At 43.0% G+C, this 24473-nt stretch overlaps 1 protein-coding gene across 1 annotated transcript in view; it reads left to right on the top strand.

The window, feature by feature from the left end:
- Window positions 1–24473, top strand: part of Asph (aspartate beta-hydroxylase) — a 212872-nt gene that overhangs the window by 152760 nt on the left and 35639 nt on the right. Inside the window, exons 16-20 of the mRNA XM_059253835.1 lie at window positions 2327–2477; window positions 4293–4429; window positions 9849–9947; window positions 12645–12734; window positions 18113–18250. Of these exons, the coding sequence (XP_059109818.1) occupies window positions 2327–2477; window positions 4293–4429; window positions 9849–9947; window positions 12645–12734; window positions 18113–18250 (615 nt within the window). The remainder of the gene's footprint in view (window positions 1–2326; window positions 2478–4292; window positions 4430–9848; window positions 9948–12644; window positions 12735–18112; window positions 18251–24473) is intronic.

Raw genomic sequence — 24473 nt, 5'->3', positions numbered from 1 at the left:
ACAATTGTACTGATACCTTGTACCCATCCATTGACAGGTATGAACTATCCTGTCCCCTTCCCTTCCCACCTGCTAGAAGACTTCATGTGGTTTTTGTCCTCTCTTGTCATCAGATTTTCCATTTCTTCTGGGTCTTTGCATCTACTGAGAAACATGGTGTACTATCTCATCATGAAGACTTTTCCCTGGGCTCTCACCTCCCCCACATCTGTAGACACATGTTCTGGCTCCTGTTACAGCTAGCCTTTTTGAAGGAGTTACTTCCTCCTCCATCCTCCCATGTTCTCTTTATGCAGCTCCATCCTGTGCATGTCTTCAACAAACCCATGGAAACAATGATGTCAGAGCCACTCAACATAAGAAAAGTCCATTACATTCTCTTCACTATCCTCCTCCTGTCCATCTTGGTGCCCACTTGGAGCATACTTCTTCTCTTCCTCTTAAAACCTTCATATTCCACTTGGCCTCTGGAGCATTGCTGTGTATTGTAGAATATTATTTTAAGATGTGTTACATTTGTTTGTGCTGTGGAACATTTGCTTAATAATACAAAGATGTGTTGCATTATTTTATGTTGCATTTGTTTAACTCTGCAAAACTGTGTCATTTTGCCTGTCTAAAATACCTGATAGTCTAATAAAGAACTGAATGTCCAATAGTGAGGCAGGAGAAAGGATAGGTGGGACTGGAAGTCAGATAAAACAAAAGAAGGATAAATCTGGGAGGAAAAGAAGAAAGAGCAAAAGAACAAGGAAAGGAGGATGCCAGCCACACAGCCAGCCACGGAGTAAGAGTGAAAGTAAGATATACAGAAGTAAGAAAAGGAAAAAATCCAGAGGCAAAAAGTAGATGGGATAATTTAAGAAAAGCTGGCTAGAAACAAGCCAAGCTAAGGCTGAGTATTTATAATTAAGAATAAGCCTCCATGTGTAATTTATATGGGAGCTGAGTGGTGGGCCCCCAAAGAGCTAAGAGTAAAAAAAACCAACAACAACAGCTGTGTTGTTGTGTTCTTCCTACATAACTATTCTTTATCCCCTTTGCTCATCTTCCTGTGTCTCCCAGCCTCTAATGATTTTGAAACATTAGATAATTTTAGGATTTAGTTTTTGGAATTCTTCTGAGTCTACACTCATGACTCTTCTAGCTTGCCAACTTTAAATACCACATCTGTCCTTGACACCTTTTATGTATGTGTCCTTAATGCCAACCTCTCCCCAAAGTCCACACCCAGAAATGGACCTTCTGAGTGTTTATCTCCACTTGGCATTTGGTTTACTGTATCTAAAATTGAATTCCTGACTCCATGCTTCCCCAAGATCCACCTCTGTCCCATCTTCCCATTCTTAGGGCATGACAGTTCAGTCAAGTGGTCACTGACACCAAACCCTGAGCTCATTCTCTCTTTACTGCAGCTGTAGCTAGCTATCTTGGCCCTGCCCTTCAAGGTGAATCCGCAGTCCCGTCTCTTCGTGCCGCTTATCACAGCTGTACGAGGCCAGCATCAGCCTGTCCTCAGTACTGTGGCTTGCACAACCCCTTGGATCCTTTCAAGGCCCTAGATCATGTGAAAAACCCATATCTTTCTCCTCGCAGAACAGTTCAGAATCCTCAGTAGCTTTCCAGGCCCCGAATCACCTGAGGGCTCTGTCTCCTCCCCCTCCCCTCCACTCTTCCAGCCTTCCCTTTGTTCCTGCTGTGTTAGAAAGCCACAGCCCTTGCTATTCTCTCTGCTTTCGAAATCTTTCCCCATAGCCTCACAGTCTGTCCCCTCTTTAAGACTCCTCTGATTGGCCTGAGTAAACCAGTAATTTTCCCACTCCACATCCATCATACATCAGTTTCTATGCATAGCACCTTGGTTTGTATTTGCCATTTTGTCCTTTCCTAAATGGAAGCAAAATGAGAAAAGAGCTCACCCTGATTTGTTCAATTAGTGTGACACATACATAGAACAGTTGTCTGGCCTCAGAGAAGAGCTGTTGAATGAATGAATGGATGAAATGAATGAGTCACTGAGCACACAAATGGAAGAACTGACTGCAGACTAGAGTGCTGTCTGTATAATGTTCTCATACATCATGATGTCCACCCCCACCAGCCCTAGGGATTATCGCCTTGATCTTACAGTTCTCCTCACCGTAGCACCTTTTCTTTCTGTTATGGAAAAGGCCGTTACCCTGCTTATGCTTGTTTGTATTGTTCACTAAAGAAAAGGCCAATTTTCTCTTTAAAAAGATGTCTAACATTGACTGTCATGGATCTCTGGGGGAAAGGACAAGCATAAAGGTCATGGGACATTGATCTATCTGGGGGTGTCCTCTAGTGTGAAGACGACTTGGCAGAGAAGAGGAGGAGCAATGAAGTTCTACGCAGGGCCATCGAGACCTACCAGGAGGCCGCCAGCCTGCCCGACGCCCCCACAGACCTGGTGAAGCTGAGCTTGAAGCGACGCTCAGAAAGACAGCAGTTTCTAGGTAAGAAGCAGCATGCTAACTTGGTAAGAGATGGCACATGTCCACCTGTGGTGGCAGGAACATGGTACCTTCTCAGAGTCAGGGTGTTTAGGAAGAAGCCTAGCTTTACAATTAGCTTCTGGTAACTTGTGTATGTATCTTAAACAGACTTTTTCTGCATTTAACCAATCCTGACCTCAGTAATTTTGTACATGTATGTGTGTGTGTGTAGGGGTGTGTATGTGTGCCTGTCTGTACACTCACATGTGCTTGTGTACATATACAGAAGCAAGTATCTGTGAACATCCAGGCCAGAGGAAAACCTAGGTGCCATCTCCCTTATTTTCTAAGGAGAGTCTTCACTGGCCTGGGGCTCTTCATAAGCCTAGCCTTGCTGGCTTGATAGTCCCAAGGATCTGCCTGTCTCTGCCTCCCAAACACAGGAATTGCAAGCCTGCACCACCACGTGTGGCCTTTTCACTTGGATTCTGGGTCTCGCACTCAGGTCTTTGTTCTTGCAAAGCTGGCCAGCGTACCAGTGATTGAGCTTTTCTCAAACAAGCATACAAGACTGACAGCCCCTGAGCCAGGACACCCAAGGTTGTCCTCTGGCCTCTGTTGCATATACACATGCTCATATAAACATATACAAAATCACTGTGGATTTTTACATTTATTTTGATTTTTTTTGAGAATTTGTTAAAATATTATTCAACTTAGAATTATGGATTTCTTTGGTTCTCTCTTAGTTTTTATACCAGGAGATTCTCTTGCCTCCCAGCCCTAGATCAAGGTCGCTTGTGAAGATGTCAGACCTCTCACAGGAGTTCTCCCGTGTTTAGTGTGAGCTCTTCTGCTGAAGTGAGAATGAGGCAGGGTCACATGAGACAGGGTCACATGAGGGAGGCTCTGAGGTGACTAGTCCGAGATCCTGGAACTGCAGGGAGATGAAATTGCCTCACAGTAGAACAGGGGACCAGGACACAGAGTGGAAGGGACAGGCAGCAGGTGTCTGCACTGTTGGCATCATTGACAGGAGAAATTCCAAGGCAGAAGGAAAGCTTGAGCCTAGGTGGCTGGCGGGGAGACCGAAGTGGACAGAAAGGAAATGGATTCCCTGTGAGGTAGTTTTCCCCAGGTGCTGCTCGTCTTAGCACTTTCTCTTCGTTTGAAGTTTATGTTTCCGGTTGTGACAGAGAGCACTGACAGTGGGCCAGCCTGCTTCCCTGGGAAAGCCAGGAAGTCAGGAGCAGCTGAGATTCCTGAGCTGTGTGGTGCACCTTAGTCTGTTGTCCACCAGAGGCCCCCATAGTACCGGAAGATGTCTCCCCTGCTCTTTACATCAGTACCGAGAGACAAGTGACATCTGTTAGTTAGAGAAGGCATCCGCAGTGAAGCCCTGTTCATGTCCTTCAGTGCCCGTTTAAGTTTTCCACTGACTGTTCAACCCTAAGTTGGACTTTTCATTATCTACCCTTTACCTAAAAATTTTAAAGCTAATAAACCAAAATTATTTCAGCAGAACAATTTTTCTAAGGAGTTAGAAAACTGACATTTTTTTTGAAGAAGGAATTTAAGATAAAAATATAAATGTGGATTGACTCAGGAAATAAGCCTGTCTTTACATTATATGATTGATGTTGTACTTAGTATCTACATATAGCAATTATGTATAGCATTATAACTATGCTGCTCAGGGCTTAAGAATCCATTCATAGATGAAGTCAGGTGTAAGGTGTTTCTCAGGCTCTATTGAGTCTGCTCTCATGGTTTGTATTCTCAGTTCAAAGGAGCACATAATATTTTTATTCCTGTTCATTGTTTTTCCAACATCAGGTCACATGAGAGGTTCCCTGCTTACCCTGCAGAGGCTAGTTCAGCTGTTTCCTGGTGATACTACATTAAAAAACGACCTTGGCGTGGGATACCTCTTGATGGGAGACAATGACAGCGCCAAGAAGGTTTATGAAGAGGTAAGCAGTGGTCTTCTGCAGCCACTGGCTATCTTGTACAGTAAGTTCAGGTGCTGATGGGAAGTGACATACACTGTGCACCGCGTCATGTCTCTTTGTCTTCAGTGAAACAGGGTGTACGTTATTATGTCTTAGATATTCTGGACTTGGTTTCCTCATTTTTCTTGCATTACCCAACCCCGTCCTGGACCCAGAATATCACATCTAGCACAGGCTGGCCTGAAACTTATGGCAGTCCTCCTGCCTCAGCCTTCCAACTGCTGACATGCCCAATTTTTCTTTGTTTTTCTTTATTGGAATGTCTCCATTGTACAGAGTGACAAGTTCCAGAAAGACTGGTCAAGTAAGCATACACATTGACCACATTCACCCCTGTATCTTGATTGGAACAATTTAAAAGTTATTGTAACATTTTTAAAGCTTCATTTTTATCAGTCTGTAGACAACTTTCTAAGGGTTTTCTTTGTGATAGGAATAGTAATGAAGTTAATAATGAGGTTAATAAATTAAAAAATTAAAATCTTTTCAAGTTTTGCAGTATGAGCCTCTCAGGCAAAAGTAGTAGATTATACTGTTTTCAAAAGGGCATTGATGTTCCCATCCTCTGGCCAGGATGGCTTTCAAAGGATTTCTACATTACAGTGGACATTTTAATATATGACCTGTAAGTCACAAGCAATTATAAAACCTGGAAAACTGGCTCCTTTAGGCAGTGAGGGAATTCATTTGGCACAAAGCGAACAGGATGAACTTTGAGGTGGGAGAAAGCTAACCCCTGTAAAACAAGGGGGAACTGGGTGCTTGTTATTCTTTAACTTAGGTCTCTGGATCAGTGGTCTCCAGGCTGCTTCCTTTACAGTAAGTGCTGCTACAGTGAGCTAGCTGTGCAGCAGGAGGGCCTCTTCTGTATGGGACACTGTCGACAGCAGCAGTCCCACCTCAGTCCAGAGACAGGGTGAACAGCAGCAGTCCGACCTCAGTCCAGAGACGGGGTGAACAGCAGCAGTCCCACCTCAGTCCAGAGACGGGGTGAACAGCAGCAGTCCCACCTCAGTCCAGAGACGGGGTGAACAGCAGCGGTCCCACCTCAGTCCAGAGACGGGGTCCACTCACAGAGTGAACAGCAGCAGTGTGACCTCAGTCCAGAGACGGGGTCCACTCACAGGGTGAACAACAGCGGTCTGACCTCAGTCTGGAAACGGGGTCCACTCACAGAGTGGTATTTGCCTCTGTTGCTGTTGGCACTTCATTGAAAACTCGTTAAATTGTGAAGCTATGTCTTTCTGCCCTTGGTATCATCTTTATTGTTTTTGAGAGAGCAGAAATTTACCCTTGGCTTTTTATGGCATCATTAATACCTGCTCGGGTGGATTGAGAGCATTGCAGATTGCGCCGTCTAGGAAAGCCCCGCACCAGGCTGTAAGATAATCCCATGTGGATATGGTGTGTGCTGACATAACCCATGTCCACCACTCTGCAGAGTTTGGTTAATGGAAACATCGTGTGTCTCAGTGATTCAGGACCATGTGATTGTCCAAATGAACAAATCATCAGAGACACAAAAAGAGAAATACAGTGATCCTGCCTATTTGTATGTCCCTCCTTCCCACACTCTCCTCTTTTTTCTTCTCCTTGTAAAATTCCTCTATTTCCCATCCCTCTCTTCTCTTTCCTTCCAGTATCCTTCCCAGTGAAGTCCTGCCTGGGTGCCATGCACACACGAGGTCACATCGAGCTTCAGTGCATGCTGACAAGCAATCTGACTGCATTTCTCCTCGGTCATCCTCTAAAACTCTTCCCTGAGTGAACTCAGCCCTCCTCCCTGACACTGGGTCTCGAAAATGTGAAGCATTTGTCTTCACCTTGAAAAATAAAATTACGTTGTTTATGCACCCGAGACCACAGTCTCTCCTGGCTGAACATACTAGGGATGCACAAAGCTCCAAATATTGCCATATCACAGAACTGATTGTTTTCTTTTAAAAGAGCATTATTAATACATTGAAGTAATGTGGGGTTCTGCTTTTCTTTCTTCCTCTTACTTCTGAGTTAATGAGCTGAGGCTAATGGATACTCTTTCCCTAACCAAAGGCCTGGTGTATTTATCTCTTTTCCCAAGCTCAGTTCAGAAACTGATACCAGGATTGCATATTTTTCTTCACATTGATTTTTGAGTACTTATGAAGTTTGTTGTGAGAGCCTATTTTTAGTTTTTCTGGTTTTGTTTTTAGCACAAAGACCAGCTTTCCAGAGGTTGGATGGAGACTGATACCAGGGTTGCATATTTTTCTTCACATGGATTTTTGAGTACTTATGAAAATCGTTGTGAGAGCCTATTTTTGTTTTTTCTGGTTTTGTTTTCAGCACAGAGACCAGCTTTCCAGAGGTTCGGTGGAGACTGCTCCCATCTGTAGTTTTGGGAGGCCCCTCCCACATCTCCTTTCCAGGGCAGTGACACTGCCACCAGCTTAGGATCCCAACCCAGCATCCCCAGCATCATTCCAGGCTCTTTGCTGCCCCACACACCCCGGGCAGATCCATCACTCGGCCAGCCCACATTTCCTAAGTGCACACACACACCACTCAGGACCTGAGCTTAGTGAAGCAACACAGAGCGAGTCTTCACGGAGTTTCCAGGCTGGGGCCAGCTCCCCACTTGTTCCTGTGGTCTTCAGCTTCCTAGTGCATTCACCCAGGCACCGGTCACCTTTACTTGAACTGGACCCGATTCTTCTGCAGGGTTGCTGTCTTTCAGCCTTCATCTGTCTCACATGACCATAGCTCTCAGCTCCAACTCTGCTGTGCTTCTCACTGCAGTGTTCTTTAAATATCTTTTACTGTGTACCCTGCCAGGCCAAAGAAATCAATCAAATGTTTGGAGTTGTTTATAGAGTTAAGTATTACGTATAATACATACTTTATAAAAAGTACAGGCCCTCATAAAATACCACCATAATTCTTTATATCTGGGGAGTTTTCCATTTAATATTCTTTGGGTCATAGTTGACTGTGGAAAATGAAGTATTGGATAAAGGAAAATAGGTGGTGTTTTAAAAGTTTTGAGCCAGACAGTGGTGGCGCACACCTTTAATCCCAGCACTTGGGAGGCAGAGCCAGGCGGATCTCTGTGAGTTTGAACCCTGTCTCGAAAAACTAAAAAAAAAAAACTAAAAAAAAAAAAAAAAAGTTTTAAAATATTCCTTGCAATGAGTTTTTACTGTGGGTAAAAATGTAGATAGAGTTTTTGAGTTTTTGAGCCAAGGAGGTATTGTGAGTATAAACATTTTGTGGTAAAGGGTGCCTTTGGCTTGCTGTGTGTGAACAGCAGGGAGTCCAGTGTGTCTCAGAGGAGCAGCTGGAAGAGGCGAGAGCAGAGAGAGGCTGTAGAAGTAGTTCCTTGAATGAGGCCATCTATGCTGAGTTAGACCTATGAAAGGGTCAGGTCTAACCTTGGATTTTAATGGTTTCCCATGTGGCCCCATGTAGAGAATTAACAGCAGGGGTGCAGAGTGTCAGCAGCTGAGAGGGTCTTGTAGGTAGGTACAAAAGAGAGGAGATTCTATCCAGTGTGGTAGCAAGTAAAGAAAGTGTTGCATATCACGATTTTAATGTGCCTTAAAGGTCATGGTGGCTTGAAGTGGGAGTGAGTGAGGTGTAGCAGCCAGTGTGAGCCAAAATCCCTGGAGTATCGACTGTCTGTAGTGGGTCCAGGATGGGTGTGGGGGCCCTTGCTAGATACCTTGCTCTTCCTCTGTGAAGTTCCTATGGTAGTGGTGTCTTCAGTGCTTGTCCTAACTGTCTCAGAGATAGAGAGGAGAGGAACTCAGACATCATGTACACCACAAGTACCGCTCAGATCTTCTTCATGTTTCTCTTTGTTCAAGAAATTCATTTCCTAAGCAGCTTCACAAGTTGAATGCTTTTGTGTTGATTTCTCACTGTTAATATTTAATTTAGAGGCATTTTGCATAATTTATCTTTAAGTCATAATAAATGCATGTAGTGATGAACAATGGTGTGACTTATATGAGATATCCACCTAGATTTTATCACAGAATGTTGGATTTTTTTATTTTATTTTATTTTTTTTCATTTTTTTAATTAAGAAATTTTTTTTCATTCATTTTACACACCAATCGATCCCCCTCTTCCCTCCTCCCACTCCCCCAGCCTCCTCCTCCCAACCCACCCCCTACTCCCACCCACAAGAAGGCAAGGCCTCCAATGGGGAGGCACATCCAGTAGAGGCAAGTCCAAGCCCTTCCCCTGCCTCAAGGCTGCACGAGGTGTCCCATCATAGGTAGTGGGCGCCAAAAAGCCAACTCATGCACCAGAGATGGATTCTGATCCTACTGCTAGGGCCCCCCAAGCAGATGAAGCTACACACTGTCTTGCCATGCAGAGGGCCTAGTCCAGAATATTGGATTTTTTTTTCACCAATTTTATATTCAGTACTTAAAATCATTGCACTCCCAAGAATTTATCTTCATTCATAATTTTTAAGCTTGTTACTTCAAAATAATCTCCCACTTCCAAAAGGTTGCACAAGAAGGACACAGGTCCTCAGCCATTCTGGGTGCAGCCTCAGCACAGAATTAAAGAATCAGACTCTGGCGCTCACTAGGCAAACTCACAGGCTCCCAGCATTGAAGACTGTCTCCAGTGTTGCTGTTCAGACCCACAGGCTCAGTGTGCTCACATCTGCTGGTGTGCCAAGCCAGTTCCTCGGGTATCCAGGCAGCTGTTTGGGTACAGCTGTCAAAGCTTCCTCATCATGCAGTATGGTTATGCTTTCGGTGCAGGACAGCCTCAGGAGCAGTGCTGTGCCTCTGTGGTGATTCGGGATCACACCACAGCAGGTGCCATTTCCACGGTCAAGGCAATGCCCTTGTCATGCCACTCTAGTTGCCTTTATGATCACCATGCATCTGCAGCAGCTCACTCAAGATTCTTTTCATGTCACCCTCTGCCACTAGCTTCGGGGACCACTGATGGAGGTTTTCGTGAATGAATGGGTCCTAATATGTGGAGGCATGTATATAAAGCAATGTGTAATAACCCTCTGGAGTTCTCTTTAGGCACTAAAGTCCAGAGTGATTTCCTCTCATCACTGAAAACCTTTGAAGTCATATCAGTTGGCAGGCATTTTTCTGATTGCGGTGTTAAAGCCATGCTCTAGCAGTTACTGCCTTCTCATTCACAACTTTATTCAGTGAGTAAGTGTCCAAAGCATCTTGAGTTGAGAGGCAATGAATGTGTTTTGTTTAATGATAGTGGTGAGACAAAACGCAACCGCCGTGTTTGAAGCTGTAACATCATAATCCATCTGGAGTACAGAAAAACTAATTAGAATTTGTTTTGACACTCACTTGTACGGTTTCTTCTCTGTCACAAAGGTGCTTTGTTTTCTTTGAATTAGGTTCTGAATGTGACACCCAATGATGGCTTTGCTAAAGTGCACTACGGCTTCATCCTGAAGGCACAGAACAAGATAGCTGAGAGTATCCCCTACCTAAAGGTATCTGCCATGTCGTCTTCATCTGCTCACTTCCTGGAATACTTGAGACCCCCTTTGGTTATGATTCTACCTGTGCCTTCTAATTGCTTGGCATGCATTGCGGAGGCATCCTAGTATCTGAGTGCATGCTTCATAGGCAGCATGTGCCTAGACCCTGACTGAATGTCAAGAGTCACCAGCCACGTGAGGAGCTTTGTTTGGCATCACTGTTGCCAAAATTGCCAACAGAATCCATTTAGGCAAAGTTTTGTTTGTGCTCTTAGTCTCTGGGAGTTGCTCTGTGTCACCGTGGGGATGGCACGGCAGAGCTCCTCGGGTGGCAGAAATGTGTGACAGCGGCTTGTTCACGTTTTTATCCCTGACCACTAATTGAAGCACAGGAGTGGGAGGTAGAGGCCGAATAACTCCAAGGCCTGCCCCTGGTGACCTTCTCAAGCAAGGTTCCACGAGCTCTCAAAACAGTGCCTCATGCTGGAGACAGAGCACAGGGGCCCGCCGGAGATGCTTCAGACTTCATTAACAACATGAGCAGACACTGTTTGGAAAAGACTTTAGGAAGAAGTTCCTAAAACTAAAGTCATTATAAAGTGGTTTTACTTTTAATTAGCATTCACAATTATCTAAAATGACAGATTTCATTGTGATATTTACATATGGTACATAGCATACATTGGCCGTTCATTCCTCCCTAGTATAGTTTTTATATATTGGCAAAAAGTAGACAAAGTTCATTGATAGTCTCTTAAACTATAGACAATGTACTAAGTGCTTTTTTTCACAAATTAATTAAGTATGGAGTCTACTCTAAAGGGCTCCAGCTGCCTCCATGGCCATGTAGACTAGATAGACTTGAATGCCAAGGCTTGGCTAATGACTCAAAGTCCTAAAATACGAGATTGCTTTTTCTACCATATTAAACTGACGCCTGGACAGTTTACCGGAATCACACTTGGTCTTGGTCAGGGCTATCGCAGAAAATTCTTGCTGTAATAGAAATATCACTTATGTGTATTACTCATACCAGCCATGTGAGACCACTTAACATCTAAAATGTGGCCACTATGACTGAGGAGGAGAATTCAAGTCTATTTAAGTTCCATTTGTTTTTGTTCGAATAGTAACAATGTGGTGGTTAAGAGTAAGCTCTGCTACAGAGAAGAGCTACAGTATGTACAGGTAGCTGATGAGAGCTTCCAGCCCCATTACAGTAGCAGTAGGGCTGGCCTCTGTGACACTTCAAACAATTCTCATTGCTGCAATTGCTGTCTTTCTTGAGAATTCCCACGTTGTGTGTAGTCACACAGACTTGTAGTTTCCTATTTGGCCCACAACCCTGGGGTATAGAGCTGAACAGTGGTACCCCTCTAGATGGCATGTATTCTCATGAGTCCAATGTCTCATCATTGGACACTACAGACTTTCCATTCTTTCCAGGGCCATGTGGACATGTGCACTGGTCTGATTTAAAGGGCCCCCATGTCTGCTTTCTCCTGATAGTGTTCTCCAAGCTATGTCGGTGGGAGAACAAGATGTAGGGCACTGGTCTGATTTAAAGGGACCCCCTCCTCCTTTCACTCTGGAGGCTGCTGGTGCTCTCCCATCTTCGTCGGTAGGAAAACAAGATCTAGGGCAGATGTTGAACACACAAGGATGCTCCATGACAATGTCAGTCTGTTGTGTTAGATGCTGTTTTCCAACACTGTGCAATAACATTTCTTCTGGGAGAAGATAATAACTTTTAAGTGTGTGTGTGTGTGTGTGTGTGTGTGTGTGTGTGTGTGTGTGTTTGTGTATGTATATTTTTAACCATGGGTATGTGGATCATGTGCGTCCACATCATGTACATGTACAACTTGCAGGAACAGGCTCTCTCCTTGCAACATGTGGGACCTGAAACTCAAACTCGGGTCCTCAGTCTTGGCAGCCAGGGTTCTACCCATTGAGCCATCTTGCCAGCCTTTTGTGGGGAGACCTCAAAGATGCAAATTTTCAGAAAAGAAGTCCTTACTATTAAACTAGTTCAGATTTTTGTTCAACTTTTTGCTTTTCCATGTTCATTCTCTTAGTATTTTCTTTTCCTTTTTTTTAAACAAAAACATCTCAATTCTAGTGCCTGTGTGAAAAGTGGGAAGAAATAGCAAAGCGTTTCACAATAGAAATTGTTCAGTAAAAATTACATATGTCAGAATTCCAGTTGGCTTGAATCCTGTGAATTTAGTAAGAAGTTTCATTAACTACTTGTGACACATTTGTTTGGGGTAGAAAGAAATATCACTTACACTCTGACTGTCATCACTTGAAACAAGAGCAGTGCAGTGTTTGGGTTCAGGGATAAAAAGACTCTAGGTGGCATATGGTCAGACTTGGAGAGCAAAATAAATGGGAAAATACCCTGCCAGAGAAATCATATGCAATATTGAAAAATGATTGCTCCCACTGTAGAAGTAACACAGTGCATCCTAATTTATGGGCTCTTAGGTAATGATAGCTGTATTATTATATTTAGATCGATAATCCCATTTTTACACTGTAAAATGTGGACCAACCTCACTGTCAGATTTTAATAATGACATATAATTTTCAGGATCTTAGGTTTTCCTATGAGATACTGTAGTTCATACATAGGGAAAATCTACCCAAAACAAGGAATGAGAGCTCAAATGTCACCCTTCACGTGGTAACACTGTCCTCTTCCAGGAAGGAATCGAATCCGGGGATCCTGGCACAGATGATGGCCGGTTTTATTTCCACTTGGGAGATGCCATGCAGAGGGTCGGGAACAAAGAGGTACCACTGACTGGGTTTGTGACTTTATTCCAGTAGATAATGCAGTGGGGAGGGATTATTCCTTCTAGGAACCAGTTAGAACTTCACAAAAATTTTTAGCATAAATTATTTAAGCAGTATTCTTATAAAATATTTGGGATTTGGATTTTACTATTTGTTTGTTTGCCAAGGTATCAAATATGTAATCTGAAAAATGCCTCTTTTGGGGTGTGTGTGTGTGTGTGTGTGTGTGTGTGTGTGTGCGCGCGCCTCTGTGTCAGTGCGTATCTATGAAAGGTAAGTGCTGCCTTGGAAAAGTATCTTTGAAATCAAGGGATAAAGAGGTCTATAAAGTTGTTTTAATTTTTAAAAACATTTACAGAGTTTAATTTTTGTTTTGTTTTGGGAATTTCTGCAGTAGTTGTTTTTAGAACTATTTGACTAATCCCTAAGCACCGTGGTCTTCATGGTTAACTATGTAATTGTCATATTAGATTTAAGCTGATCATTTGTAGCTAGGATAATGACAGGTACCACACACACACACACACACACACACACACACACACACACACACACACACACACACACACACACACAATGTTGTAACTAAAACAAGTGGCATATTATCTTCATGATTACGTTTTTCCTGAGTACAGTTGTCAGCTTGTATAAACATGACATTAGTCATGAAATCATGTACCATGAATTTCTAGCCTTGTTCCAGTCCACCGTGACTTACATGCCAATAAACAACGAGGCCCACCTCTTCCATCCTGTACCATTGTAGGAATTCTAACTCAGCTGTCTCCAGAATCTAAAGATAAAAGCACAAATGAGACAGTGACTCTTTGTAATCATTGCCTTCCATATGTGACATCTAAGGACAACACAGCTTCCAATTTCTAAGTTTAATAAGAATAGAAGACCCTCTGGGCAGCTGAAAACTCAGAAGCAAGGGGGTTCGGTCGTGACTATGCAGTCTCCAGCAAGAAACACGAAGAAGTCAGAGCCGAAGAGGTTTGGATGATTGACATTATTTCCTTTCTACGTTTCTATTCTCGAGTACTCCCCCCTTTAACCTACCAATCATTTGACTAAAATAGAATAAGCCACTAGAAGGGAAGAGAAAGATGGCAGAAGACATTGCTGATGGGTAGTCATTATTTTGTTCCTTTGTGATTTTTGATGTAAAAAGAACCCTCCTTTGAATGAGAAGGATAAGAAAATGTCTGCTACAGTATCCAACATTGGGTAAAAATTCGTGTTCAACTACTGTAAATATAATTGTCACTAATTAATTTATCTTTGAACATTTCATGGTACAGGCAAAGACAGATAAAAGAAATTACTTTATCTCCTATCTTAGATGAGAACAGCTCTTACTTCAAGGACAATGAATTCACTACTGAACACTTGTTATGAGCCTGGTATTTAAGCCTGGGGGACTGTTCTACCAGTATAGTTATCATTAATATATGCAAAGAACAGCACAGTTCCTGAATTTGGAAGTTCAAGAGGATTCATCCTTACAGGGAACAGAAGCAAGCCCATAGAAGCCCCATGTCAGTGTAGCCCAGTATTAGGTGTTGAGTCAGAGCTTACCTACTGGGAAGCAGCTGCCTTCTGTGCCTTCATCCATGGAGCTCACTCCCATCCTGAAAGAGGACGGACGTGTGAGAGGCAAGCCTGCAGCCTCTGCCGCAGGGCTGATGGGAAAATGGCCATTAATGAACGGTTTTGCTAGTACGGAGGAGAAAGAGAGGAAGACAAGCCATGGGAGCCCTGCAGCGGTCAAGCTCCAGGGCTCCCTAACTTCAGTCCGAGTGCTGTCTTCACATCTAGTCTCATCCTCCAAGTGCCGTACAGGTTCACGTGCAGTTTGAGGGCACTGCATGGAGGTCACACAGCAAGCCCCTCTTCTCCTCTGAGCTATCTTCCTCCCAAATTCTGTCTCTGGTTCCTTTATTGCCAACTTCTGAATCAAAATTGGGGTCAGCCCTGGCTCCTCCTTCTTCTCATCCCTTCCCGAGGGCCAGTTCTGAGGATCAGGCTTCCTGGGCTCATTGGTAGTCTTTGTCCAGGCCACGTTAGTTCCCATCTCTCATCAGCCTCCTTGGTGGTGGTTGTAAGAACCTGGTTGTTGCTTCTTACATTGGTTTCATTTTCTGCATGGCCACCTTGTTCTCAAAACATCTGTGGTTCAAAATAAAAGAAAGCCTTATTTCCATGCAATGTCATTTACAGTTCCACACAGGCAAGTTTCAATCCAGTGTTCTCACCAAAAGCGTGTCTCCCATTCACAGTGTACAGACACTCCAGACAGACCAGCTCAAGCCAGACCACTCGGGGTCGATCCATCATCGTGCAGATTTCTGAATCGGAATCTTTTACTCTGTGTGTGTGTGTGTGTGTGTGTGTGTGTGTGTGTGTGTGTGTGTGTCTGTGTGAAGAACACATAGCAATAACTTGACAAAACTAGAAAAGACGTTGATATAGAGTGCCTTTAAGAAGGTAGCCTAAGGCTGGGGATGCAGCTCAGTTCCTAGACTGCTTGCCTAGTGTTTCTGTCCCCAGCACCACCTCAAGTAGTACATCCCATAATACCAGCACTCAGGAAGTAAAGGCAGGAAGATCAGAAATTCAAAGCCCATCTTCAGCTACACAGCAAGTCTGCGAGCCACCTGGGCTGCATGACCCTATTTCCAAAAGAACAAGAAAACAAAACAAAAAACAAGGTAGCTGGAGAAAGCTGGGAACGCCTGCTGTCGACCTTACTGTTTTTATTATGTTATAAACCTCTTGATAAATAAGAACAGAAGTGGAGGTCAGCTACACAGGTGTCTTACTCGACTGAATTTTCTACAAACTTCTGTCATATATATGCTTTTTTTAATCTAGCCTAATTCATTGAGCCCATTCTATAACGAAGCAGTAGAAGCAGTTTTTAAATTTCTGATCTGTCGTTTTGAGGATTTTATTTACAATAAAGGGGAAATGGTATAGGAGTGCAAATTCAAGGCTCTTGTTCAGTTTGTAGTGGATACTGTGAACATCAGAACAGGCTGCACAATAGTGTGAACCCGAATTGTAAGGGCCCCGCTCGCCCAGGCATCCAGCACAGGGCAGCCTCAAACCCAGAGGAACTGTAAGAGGCTCTCTCACCCATGTGCCTAGCACAGGACAGCCTCAAACCCAACACCCTGAAGGCTGCGGTGTGAGCCACACTGGCTGGTTTATCCTATAGTTACTTTTTTTCTCCACTGTCCCATCAATATGCCTAGTCCTTCAAATGAATTACTGATGATTGAAAAATTAATGAACTACCAGACTTTTAAAAAAAATCATATGTTGTAATTAATAGTATTCAGTTCAACAGCAGAAGGCTTTGGAAATAAAGTCCTAAGTCCTAAATTCAAGTTGGCTGAAGTAATAATGATCAAATTAATTTCAAAGATGAGTATGATTTTCTTCCTTTTTTTGTGTGTGTGTGTGCCTGACATCAATTAGCCATTTTAACTTTCTGGCTTTAAAGAACTCTGGGCCCAAGTTACATGTGTTTCAAGGACAATATATAAGAAGTATTAGCATGTGTGCTCCTTGAGATTTTAATGAGAAAGGTAATTAAATAAGATTCTTTTTGATGGTTTCAGAAAATGATACAAAGATAGAGTATTTTTAACTTGTTTGAATTGAGCCCTTATAACCCTCAGCTTCACCATTTATAGAATGGAGATGTTTGGGGCTGTTAGAAAGATCTGATGAGGTCACTTATGTAAAAGGCAGATAATGGAGTGTTGTAGAAAACAGGAGGGCCGTTGACCCCACCCTCTACAGTGCTAAGCAAGGACATCTTGAAACATAATTGTTAAACATGTTCAAGTTAACAGTTTCATACACTAACTAAAATAGATTTTATTTACTTCCAAGTTTTTTTCATATAATAAAATAAAAAAAGAAGTTAATAGTTTCTAAGTTTAAATTTTTGTATTTGGAGTTTTACAAAGAAGGTATTTGAGCTAACATTAAATGCTTTTTTTAATTGATCAAAGCATGTATATTTAACCAGGTATGATGGTCTCACAGGCCTATGATCTCAGCAGTCAGGAAGATAAGGCAGGAGGATTCCAAGTTTGAGGCCACCCTGGTCTAGGTGAAGAGACACTGTATATGAGGTGGGCAGGTACACACATTTTTAAAGATGTTATCCAGTGTGCCACTAGAAACTCCTCTCCAAAGACAGTGGGCACGTGGGCAGGCAGCCTGGGGGAGGGCCACTTGGGGACATACGGCAGGGCCTCTTTTGGACCAGCCATAAGGAGCAAGAGTCTGCTGCCAGCTGTCCATGAAGAAGCTGGTCTTGGAGGCCAGTTGTATCACCAGAGCCAACCTGAAGCCCTGAGTGCTGTCCAGCCTGAAGCCATGAGTGCTGTCCAGCCTGAAGCATGAGTGCTATCCCTCCCTTGTTGCAGGAAATGTGGCACACTGTGAACGAAAGTTTCCATTAAAGCATCTGATATGGGCTATCATACTATTTATTGTCAACTCAGAATAATATTTCCTTTTTATCTATTCTGTCACCATAGGACATCAAAGAAAGTTACTATGAAAAGAAATTACTTTAGATCTTAGCAGCCCAATTCAGTAAATAGCCAATGTATTTGAGATTGTTTAAGTCATAATCCATCCTTTATAAAGAAAATATAAAAATAAAACTTACAAAATGAAAGCTAAATACAAGCATGGCCTCCTTTGGCATCCTAAGTTATGTGTCTACTCAACAAATTAGTTCTAAACTGGCTTAGATGTGTGGAAACCAAAATAGGCGGGGCATGAATCCAGAATCCAGAGCTGACAGCCTGAGAGTGGGAATGAACCTCTAGTGTTCCCTCATCCCAACAGCTCATAGAAGCTTAGTTAAACCACAGAAATTTCACCAGGTCTTATCAGGTGAGATCCGTATTTAATTATCTCAAAGTACAGATAGTCCCTGAGTTAAGATCGGCCATGAGTTTTTCAGGCTTTTCAGTTCTGTAGAGTGTGAAAGCAGTCTGTATTCAGTAAAAAGCACACTTCAAATTTTGGCTTTCGAGCTCTTCCCACGGCAGCAATATATAGCGCCATTCTGTCCATGATGCTGAGCCGTGGCGGTGAGCTATGGCCCTGTCAGTCATCTGTCCAGGAGAACCCAAGGGCCCTCTGCAGCAGCTCTGGTGCTGAAGAGGGATATGCTGTGCAGTAGGGGAGGAGGTTTTCACTGTGGAGTATCTACAATGCGTCTGCAAGATGGCCCCACCACAACTCAAGGAACATCTATATTAGCTTATTACTTCCTTCCATTTCAAAATAAAAATGTTTCCTCCAAAAGAGCAGTGTGAAGCAGGCTTTCTGTCTTTCAGGCGTATAAGTGGTATGAGCTTGGGCACCAGAGAGGACACTTCGCCTCTGTCTGGCAGCGTTCCCTCTACAATGTGAATGGCCTAAAGGCTCAGCCGTGGTGGACGCCCAGGGAGACTGGCTACACGGAACTGGTGAAGGTGAGTACTAGCTTCCACAGCAGCCCACTCGACCTGCTTCCTGCTGAGACCACACGTTGTGGAAGGAATGTTAGAGAAAAGGTATTTTCTTTATTTCTTTCTTTTTTGTTTGTCTGTTTTTCTAGACAGGGTTTTCCTGTGTAACAACCCTGGCTGTCCTGGAACTTGCTTTGTAGACCAGGCTGGTTTTGAACTCACGGAGATCCACCTGCCCCTACCTCCTGCATACTGGGATTAAAGGTGTGCACCACCACACCTTTATTTTATTTTATTTATGGTATTTTATTTCTAGTAAATAATCTTCTTCTAGTTGAAGCTTCCTGAGCCAGGCCTCCATCATCTATACCTCTCTCAACATTTCTGTCTCTCAAGCACCCAATGCCAGCTGGTTAAACTCTGAACATGTACAGACCTCTTCCAACCCAAAGCTCTAAAATCTTTTCACAATCTTTCCCAAAACAGCATGGTCAGATTCATCACAACTATACCCCATGTCCTTGGTATCAATTCCTGTCCTATTTTGCTTTCTGTAGCTGTGATAAAACACTGACCAAAACCAACTTGGGAGGGAAGGGCTGTTTCAGCTTACAGGTTACAGTCCATCATCAAGGGAAGCCAGGGCAGGACTCAAGGCAGGAACCTGGAGGTAGAAAATGAAGCAGAGACTATGGAGATGTGCTGCTTATTGGGTTGCTCTTCACGGTTGCTCAGCCCACCTTTTTATACATCCCAGGACTGCCTGCCCAGGGGTGGGACTGCCCTCAGTGGTCTGCATCCTCCTCCATAAATCATTAATCAAAAAAAAAAAAAAATGCTCCCACCCATATACCCAAGGGCCAATCTGATAAAGGCAGCTCTTCAATTAGGGATCCCTCTTTCCAGGTGACTTTAACAACTTAATAGCTATAAAACATGGGAATGTTTTACATCAGTAGATTAAATCTAAATTTAAAGATTATGTGTGATTTGGGTACAGATTGGCAAGCTTATGTTTATTTTAGGTTAAGTGTATTCATGGGCACATTAATAAAATGAGACTAGGGAGGAGGTGTAAGGCCAAGAAAACTTATTCCGAACTGTCCCACCCATGACAAATTAAATTAATTTACTAACAGTTTCTGTATGTTTTATATTTCAAATGGAAAAAAAAAAACTTACACTATTGGTCAGATGGGCTTCCCTGTTTTGGCCTCAGCAGTGTGTAGAAAATGTGTTTTAAATTAGTCACATTTTTGTGTGAAAAGCACCAAGAATGCAATGCCCTTAAGATTTACTAAACTTTAATGATGAATTTGGTCTGCTTGGGAGGAAGAGCTTCAACATGCTTTTAATGTACTTATGAAACAAGCCTTGTTTGACTGTTCTTACTCTTAAAACAGTCTGGCAATGATGCAGATTCTTTTAGGAGGTCCACATCCAAACAGAAAGAATGCAAAGAAAGAACACCTTGATGAATCTACAGCTCTTAGTGTGAGCTGTCATGGTAATTTTCCTCCTAAGAGTCCCTCTCTCAGAGCACATGCTGGGCTCTGCTGATTCCCCTGCATCATTCACATTTCCTGGACTCTTGGAAGCTGGGTTACCTGCTCTAGCTTTCAGGATGTTTTCAAATTCAAGGAACAGAAATGAAACCCAAAGATTGCTTCAGCAAGGGGAGCCTGATTGATTCTCATACTGAAAGCCTGGTCTGAGAACAGATGTCATGGGTGGGTCGGTTAGGAATAAGATTTCTCTCCTTACACTTCCTCCCTGGGGTGGGTCAGTTAGGAATAAGATTTCTCTCCTTACACTTCCTCCCTGGTCAGCTCTGTGCTGGCTGTGAAATAGCCACCAGCAGTACCAGGACTGGAGCTGGGAAGAGTTAAAATGCCTTGGGCCACCGTGCAAACACTGGAGACTTCCGGCAGACCCCTCCTTTTTTGATAAGCACTGTCACATGGGTACTCACAGTTACAAGGAGCCTGTGGTTGCTGGCAGCAGACTTCCAGGAGGAGAGAGAGTGGGCCTTACCACCAACCCAGGACAGTGGCCTGTGACTGTGAAGTTGTCCTCAAGCCAACAGAGACACCCCGGGGTCTTCCTCTGAACGGAGGCTTACCTGGAGGCGGGGGTGGGGTTGGGGTGGGGGGTGGGAGGGTAGATACAGGGTACTGTTCGAAAGGGGGGGTGGAGGTGAGTAGATACAGGGTACTGTTCGAAAGGGGGGGTGGAGGTGAGTAGATACAGGGTACTGTTCGAAAGGGGGGGTGGAGGTGAGTAGATACAGGGTACTGTTCGAAAGGGGGGGTGGAGGTGAGTAGATGCAGGGTACTGTTGGGAAAGGGGGGGTGGAGGTGGGTGTAGATGCAGGGTACTGTTGGGAAAGGTGGGGTGGAGGTGGGTGTAGATGCAGGGTACTGTTGGGAAAGGCAGCCCAGAGTACTTGGTGTCCTTGCTGTCTCGGCATGTGCGTGCATGCCTAGATTTTTTTTCTCCATTTTTTTTTCTTTCATTTTTGTCATTAATTTTTAAAGCTACCTTCACTTTTTTGGTTTATCTGCTTGCTATGAAAATGTTGACTAAAGTTGTACTAACTACATAGATTTCTCACTTCGTGGTCTATACCCAACTATATTAACATTCATTGTAAAAATTTGTGTACCGTGTAAACTGGTTTCTGTGCCTTTCTAAGGATGGTTTTAGCCAGTGTCTTGGTCCATGTGGAATGCTATAACAAAATCCCACAAACAGAATGTCTTAACAGCAACAGCATGGTTTTAGTTTCAAGACTCTTGTATCTGGGAAGTCTAAGCTGAAGACAGCAGTAGATGGTGTCTGGTAAGAGCTTGCTTCCTGGTTCACAGATGGTGCCTCCTCACTGGGTCTTCATATAGCAGAAAAGGCATCGTTCTATCAGTACGTTACTAAAACTGTGGTTGTATTAAGATTGTAAATAATGTGTTAACATCCACTAGGCTAAAAAAAAAAAAAAAGTTAACAACTGTGGGTGTATATATGGAGAAACTGAAACCTTGAACACTTCAGATGAGTATAGGAAATACTAAACCCCACTGAATTACAAAAGCTAATTGAGTAAATTGTGTCGGATGTGAATAATCTGTTCAAAATACGTAACATAAAATAGTGTGTAGTAGTTCAAACACAAAGAAAGCAGTTATCTGCAGAATGATGAAGGACCTAACTTCATCATCATCAAAGCAAAACGGTGCAGTAGTTTAGAGCGTGCACTCCACAACCTCACTGCCTGCTTGGACGTTCTGAGTCACTAGCTGTGTGACACTGCCTGTGGTCTCTGTATTTGTGTTTGGTTATCTGCAGAATGCGCATGGTGTTGATTCTACCTGTGTTCTGAAGATTTAATAAGCAGGCATGCTCAATAAGCATTAGTTATTGTTATTGTGATGGTTATAATTTTAATTACATGATTTTGTGAATTTCTATAACTGTAAAATTAATTTTGAAGTATCCTTTATTATTTGAATAATAATGTAATAATTAACAGCCACTGAATGCTTTCTACCAGCCATCAATGTGCTGAGCACTTTTATGTAATATTTCTAATCTAATCTTTACAGCAGCTCTAAAAGGTTATTACCCACTTAGATATGAGTGAAATAAAGATGAGAAAAGTTAAGACACTTGCTTAAGTTCTTCCCGTCTTTAATGGTATCAGGACTGGGACTTTAGTCCAGGCAGCTTTACTCTGAAGTCAGTGTCCTCCCTTGTGCCCTACAATGGCCTTCAGAGTTACTGGCGTTTGCTCTTAGGTCATATGTTCTCCTTTTGCTCGTCAAGTATTTATTTCATAATTGCATTTAACTGAGCTTCTGGGTTTCAGCACTTGCCTGATTCAAGCTCAGCTTTATTTAAGAAGTGAAGCAGAGCCTGGGTGTGTAGTCAGAGGCTTTTCTCTGTCCCACCCCATCCGGCGGCCGCTTTAAATAATCACTCAGAAGCTTAATATTATTTATAAATGCTTATACTATTGTTCAGGCTTATTACTAACTAGCTCTTACAACTTAAATTAACCCATTTATGTTCATCTATATTTTGCTACGTGGCTGTGGTGTTACCAGTCTGCTGGCATTTTGCTCCTTGGGCAGCTGGATGGCCTCTCAGACTCGGCCTTTCTTTCTCTTTGTATTCACTTTGGCTTTCCTGCCTAGCTATATTCTGCCCTGCCATAGGCCAAAGCAGCTTTATTCATCAACCAATAAGAGCAACACATATTCCCAGCGTACAGAAGGACATCCCACATCATGGGTGTCCATCTGGGAGTCCAGCAGCATGGAATCTCAGCGTGGGTGACATCTGGCAACTCAGTTCTATGGGATGCTATTTTACTTTGCTACCTTACCTTGCAGCAATATTAGTATCATACATCAAATGACCTTTTATAAAGAAAGCCATTTCAGGGCAACTGCTACCAGTAATGACTGGATACCAAGGAACCACAGGCTTCATCACTATTTAGTTGCCAAACATACACCAAGATAGTCTTCCATTTTCAAATTCCAGATTTGAAAATTCTGGGTCAGCATCCAGTCACTGATATCTTGAAATGGAAACCTTCCAGGTATGGTGGCTGTGACATTTGACCAAAATGCTTTCAAAATAATGTCTGTCTTTCTTTTTTTCTTTCTTTCTTTCTTTCTTTCTTTCTTTCTTTCTTTCTTTCTTTCTTTCTTTCTTTCTTTCTTTCTTTCTTTCTTTTTTTTTGAGACAGGGTTTCTCTGTGTAGCTTTGGAGCCTTTCCTGGAACTAACTCTGTAGCCCAGGCTGGCCTTGAACTCACAGAGATTGGCCTGCCTCTGCCTCCCGAGTGTCAAAATAGTTTCTTAGAGTGTGTGTACCTCCCTTGAGTGACTTGCATTATCTACCAGTATATCTTCATTCAGGATATTCAGTGTGCTCAGAGGCAGAGAGTGATGTTTTGGGATGTGAAGGATAGCTGAATAATCTGTATTGATGCTGTGGGATGAGGCTGAGTAAAAAGTAGCCCTGTGCTACATCCCCACTTTGTCGCATTCTCGCTGTTCCCCTTCCTTGTGCAGCTTATAATTGAGCAGCTCTGGCACTGAGGTTATAAACCAAGATGGAAGAAGCAGAAAAGTGCAGTGGTGCTTTCTCTTTGGGGTCTATTTTCACTAAAAGTGGGTAGGTGGTTGTATCAGTTCACAAATATCAGAGTGCCAAGTTCCTGGGAGATAGTTAACTTAGAAGTTGATAGAAGATATGGAAGGTTGAAAACAGAAACTATTACTTGTATAAGAAGAGCCATCACACCTCGAGAACTCTGCTCTCCGAGGTTAGCATTTTGATCAGCGCTAGTCCGTGGCCAGTTTAGATGCAAACACCTATGCATAGAAGTCACTGTAGCACATTCAAAACTCAGAGGTTGAAGTGTCCGCTGGTATTCCTTTCCTCTGATGCTTACCTCCTCGCATTGGGCACTAGGAGAAAAGACAAATTCCTGCATTGTCCCTGAGCCTCTCAGGCTGGCTGCTCTGATGTGGGCAAACAAACAGCATGTGGGAGAAGCCGCCTTTCCTCACACTGTGGCTTTATTTCAGCTGGAGAAGGTCCCAGCAGCACGAGGCCCAGGGCGTGACGGAGTGCAAAAGAGTGATTGATTAGAGTGGCACTCTGTCCGGTTCCGTTAGATGCTGCTCTTTTTAAGAATTCCATTGTGTATGAATGACTTCACCTGGACAAAAAGAGGAATTAACCAGTAATAATTATGTTAGGGCTTCAACAGTTCTTTCTCTGTGATTAAATATTTGAATGTTTTCAGTGAACTTGAACTTTGAAATGAAATGGACTGAGGAAGCAAAAAATGTCAGATGTACTGTGGAATTAAGCTACAAATTAAGAGGATTAGCAATTTTACATAAAAATCAGTGCTGAGCTGTAAAGAAGCATCCAAAGCAATTCCTTAAGATGTACATAATAGTTAAATCTTACTGTTTTAAGGCACACTTCAAACTTTTTGGACTTCAGTGATATCTTCACTGCAAATGCAATAGAACCAAGCTGAGGTGAATGAGTGACTGAGGCCTGTGTGCTTAAAAGGGACCTTGCAGGAGGACCCCATTGTTGCAGGCGGGCACATGTTTGCTGTCTGTTCGCACACTGGGCAAGTAATGCATCAGTTGAGACTGCTTCTCTCTACATTTAAAATAATTGCATCGCTTTCTCCTCTCTTGCAAGGTTTTGTTCAGAC

This window comes from Peromyscus eremicus, chromosome 2, assembly GCF_949786415.1.
Source record: "Peromyscus eremicus chromosome 2, PerEre_H2_v1, whole genome shotgun sequence".
In the NCBI taxonomy this organism is placed as follows: domain Eukaryota; kingdom Metazoa; phylum Chordata; class Mammalia; order Rodentia; family Cricetidae; genus Peromyscus; species Peromyscus eremicus.
This window is presented reverse-complemented; position numbering and strand designations above follow the sequence as displayed.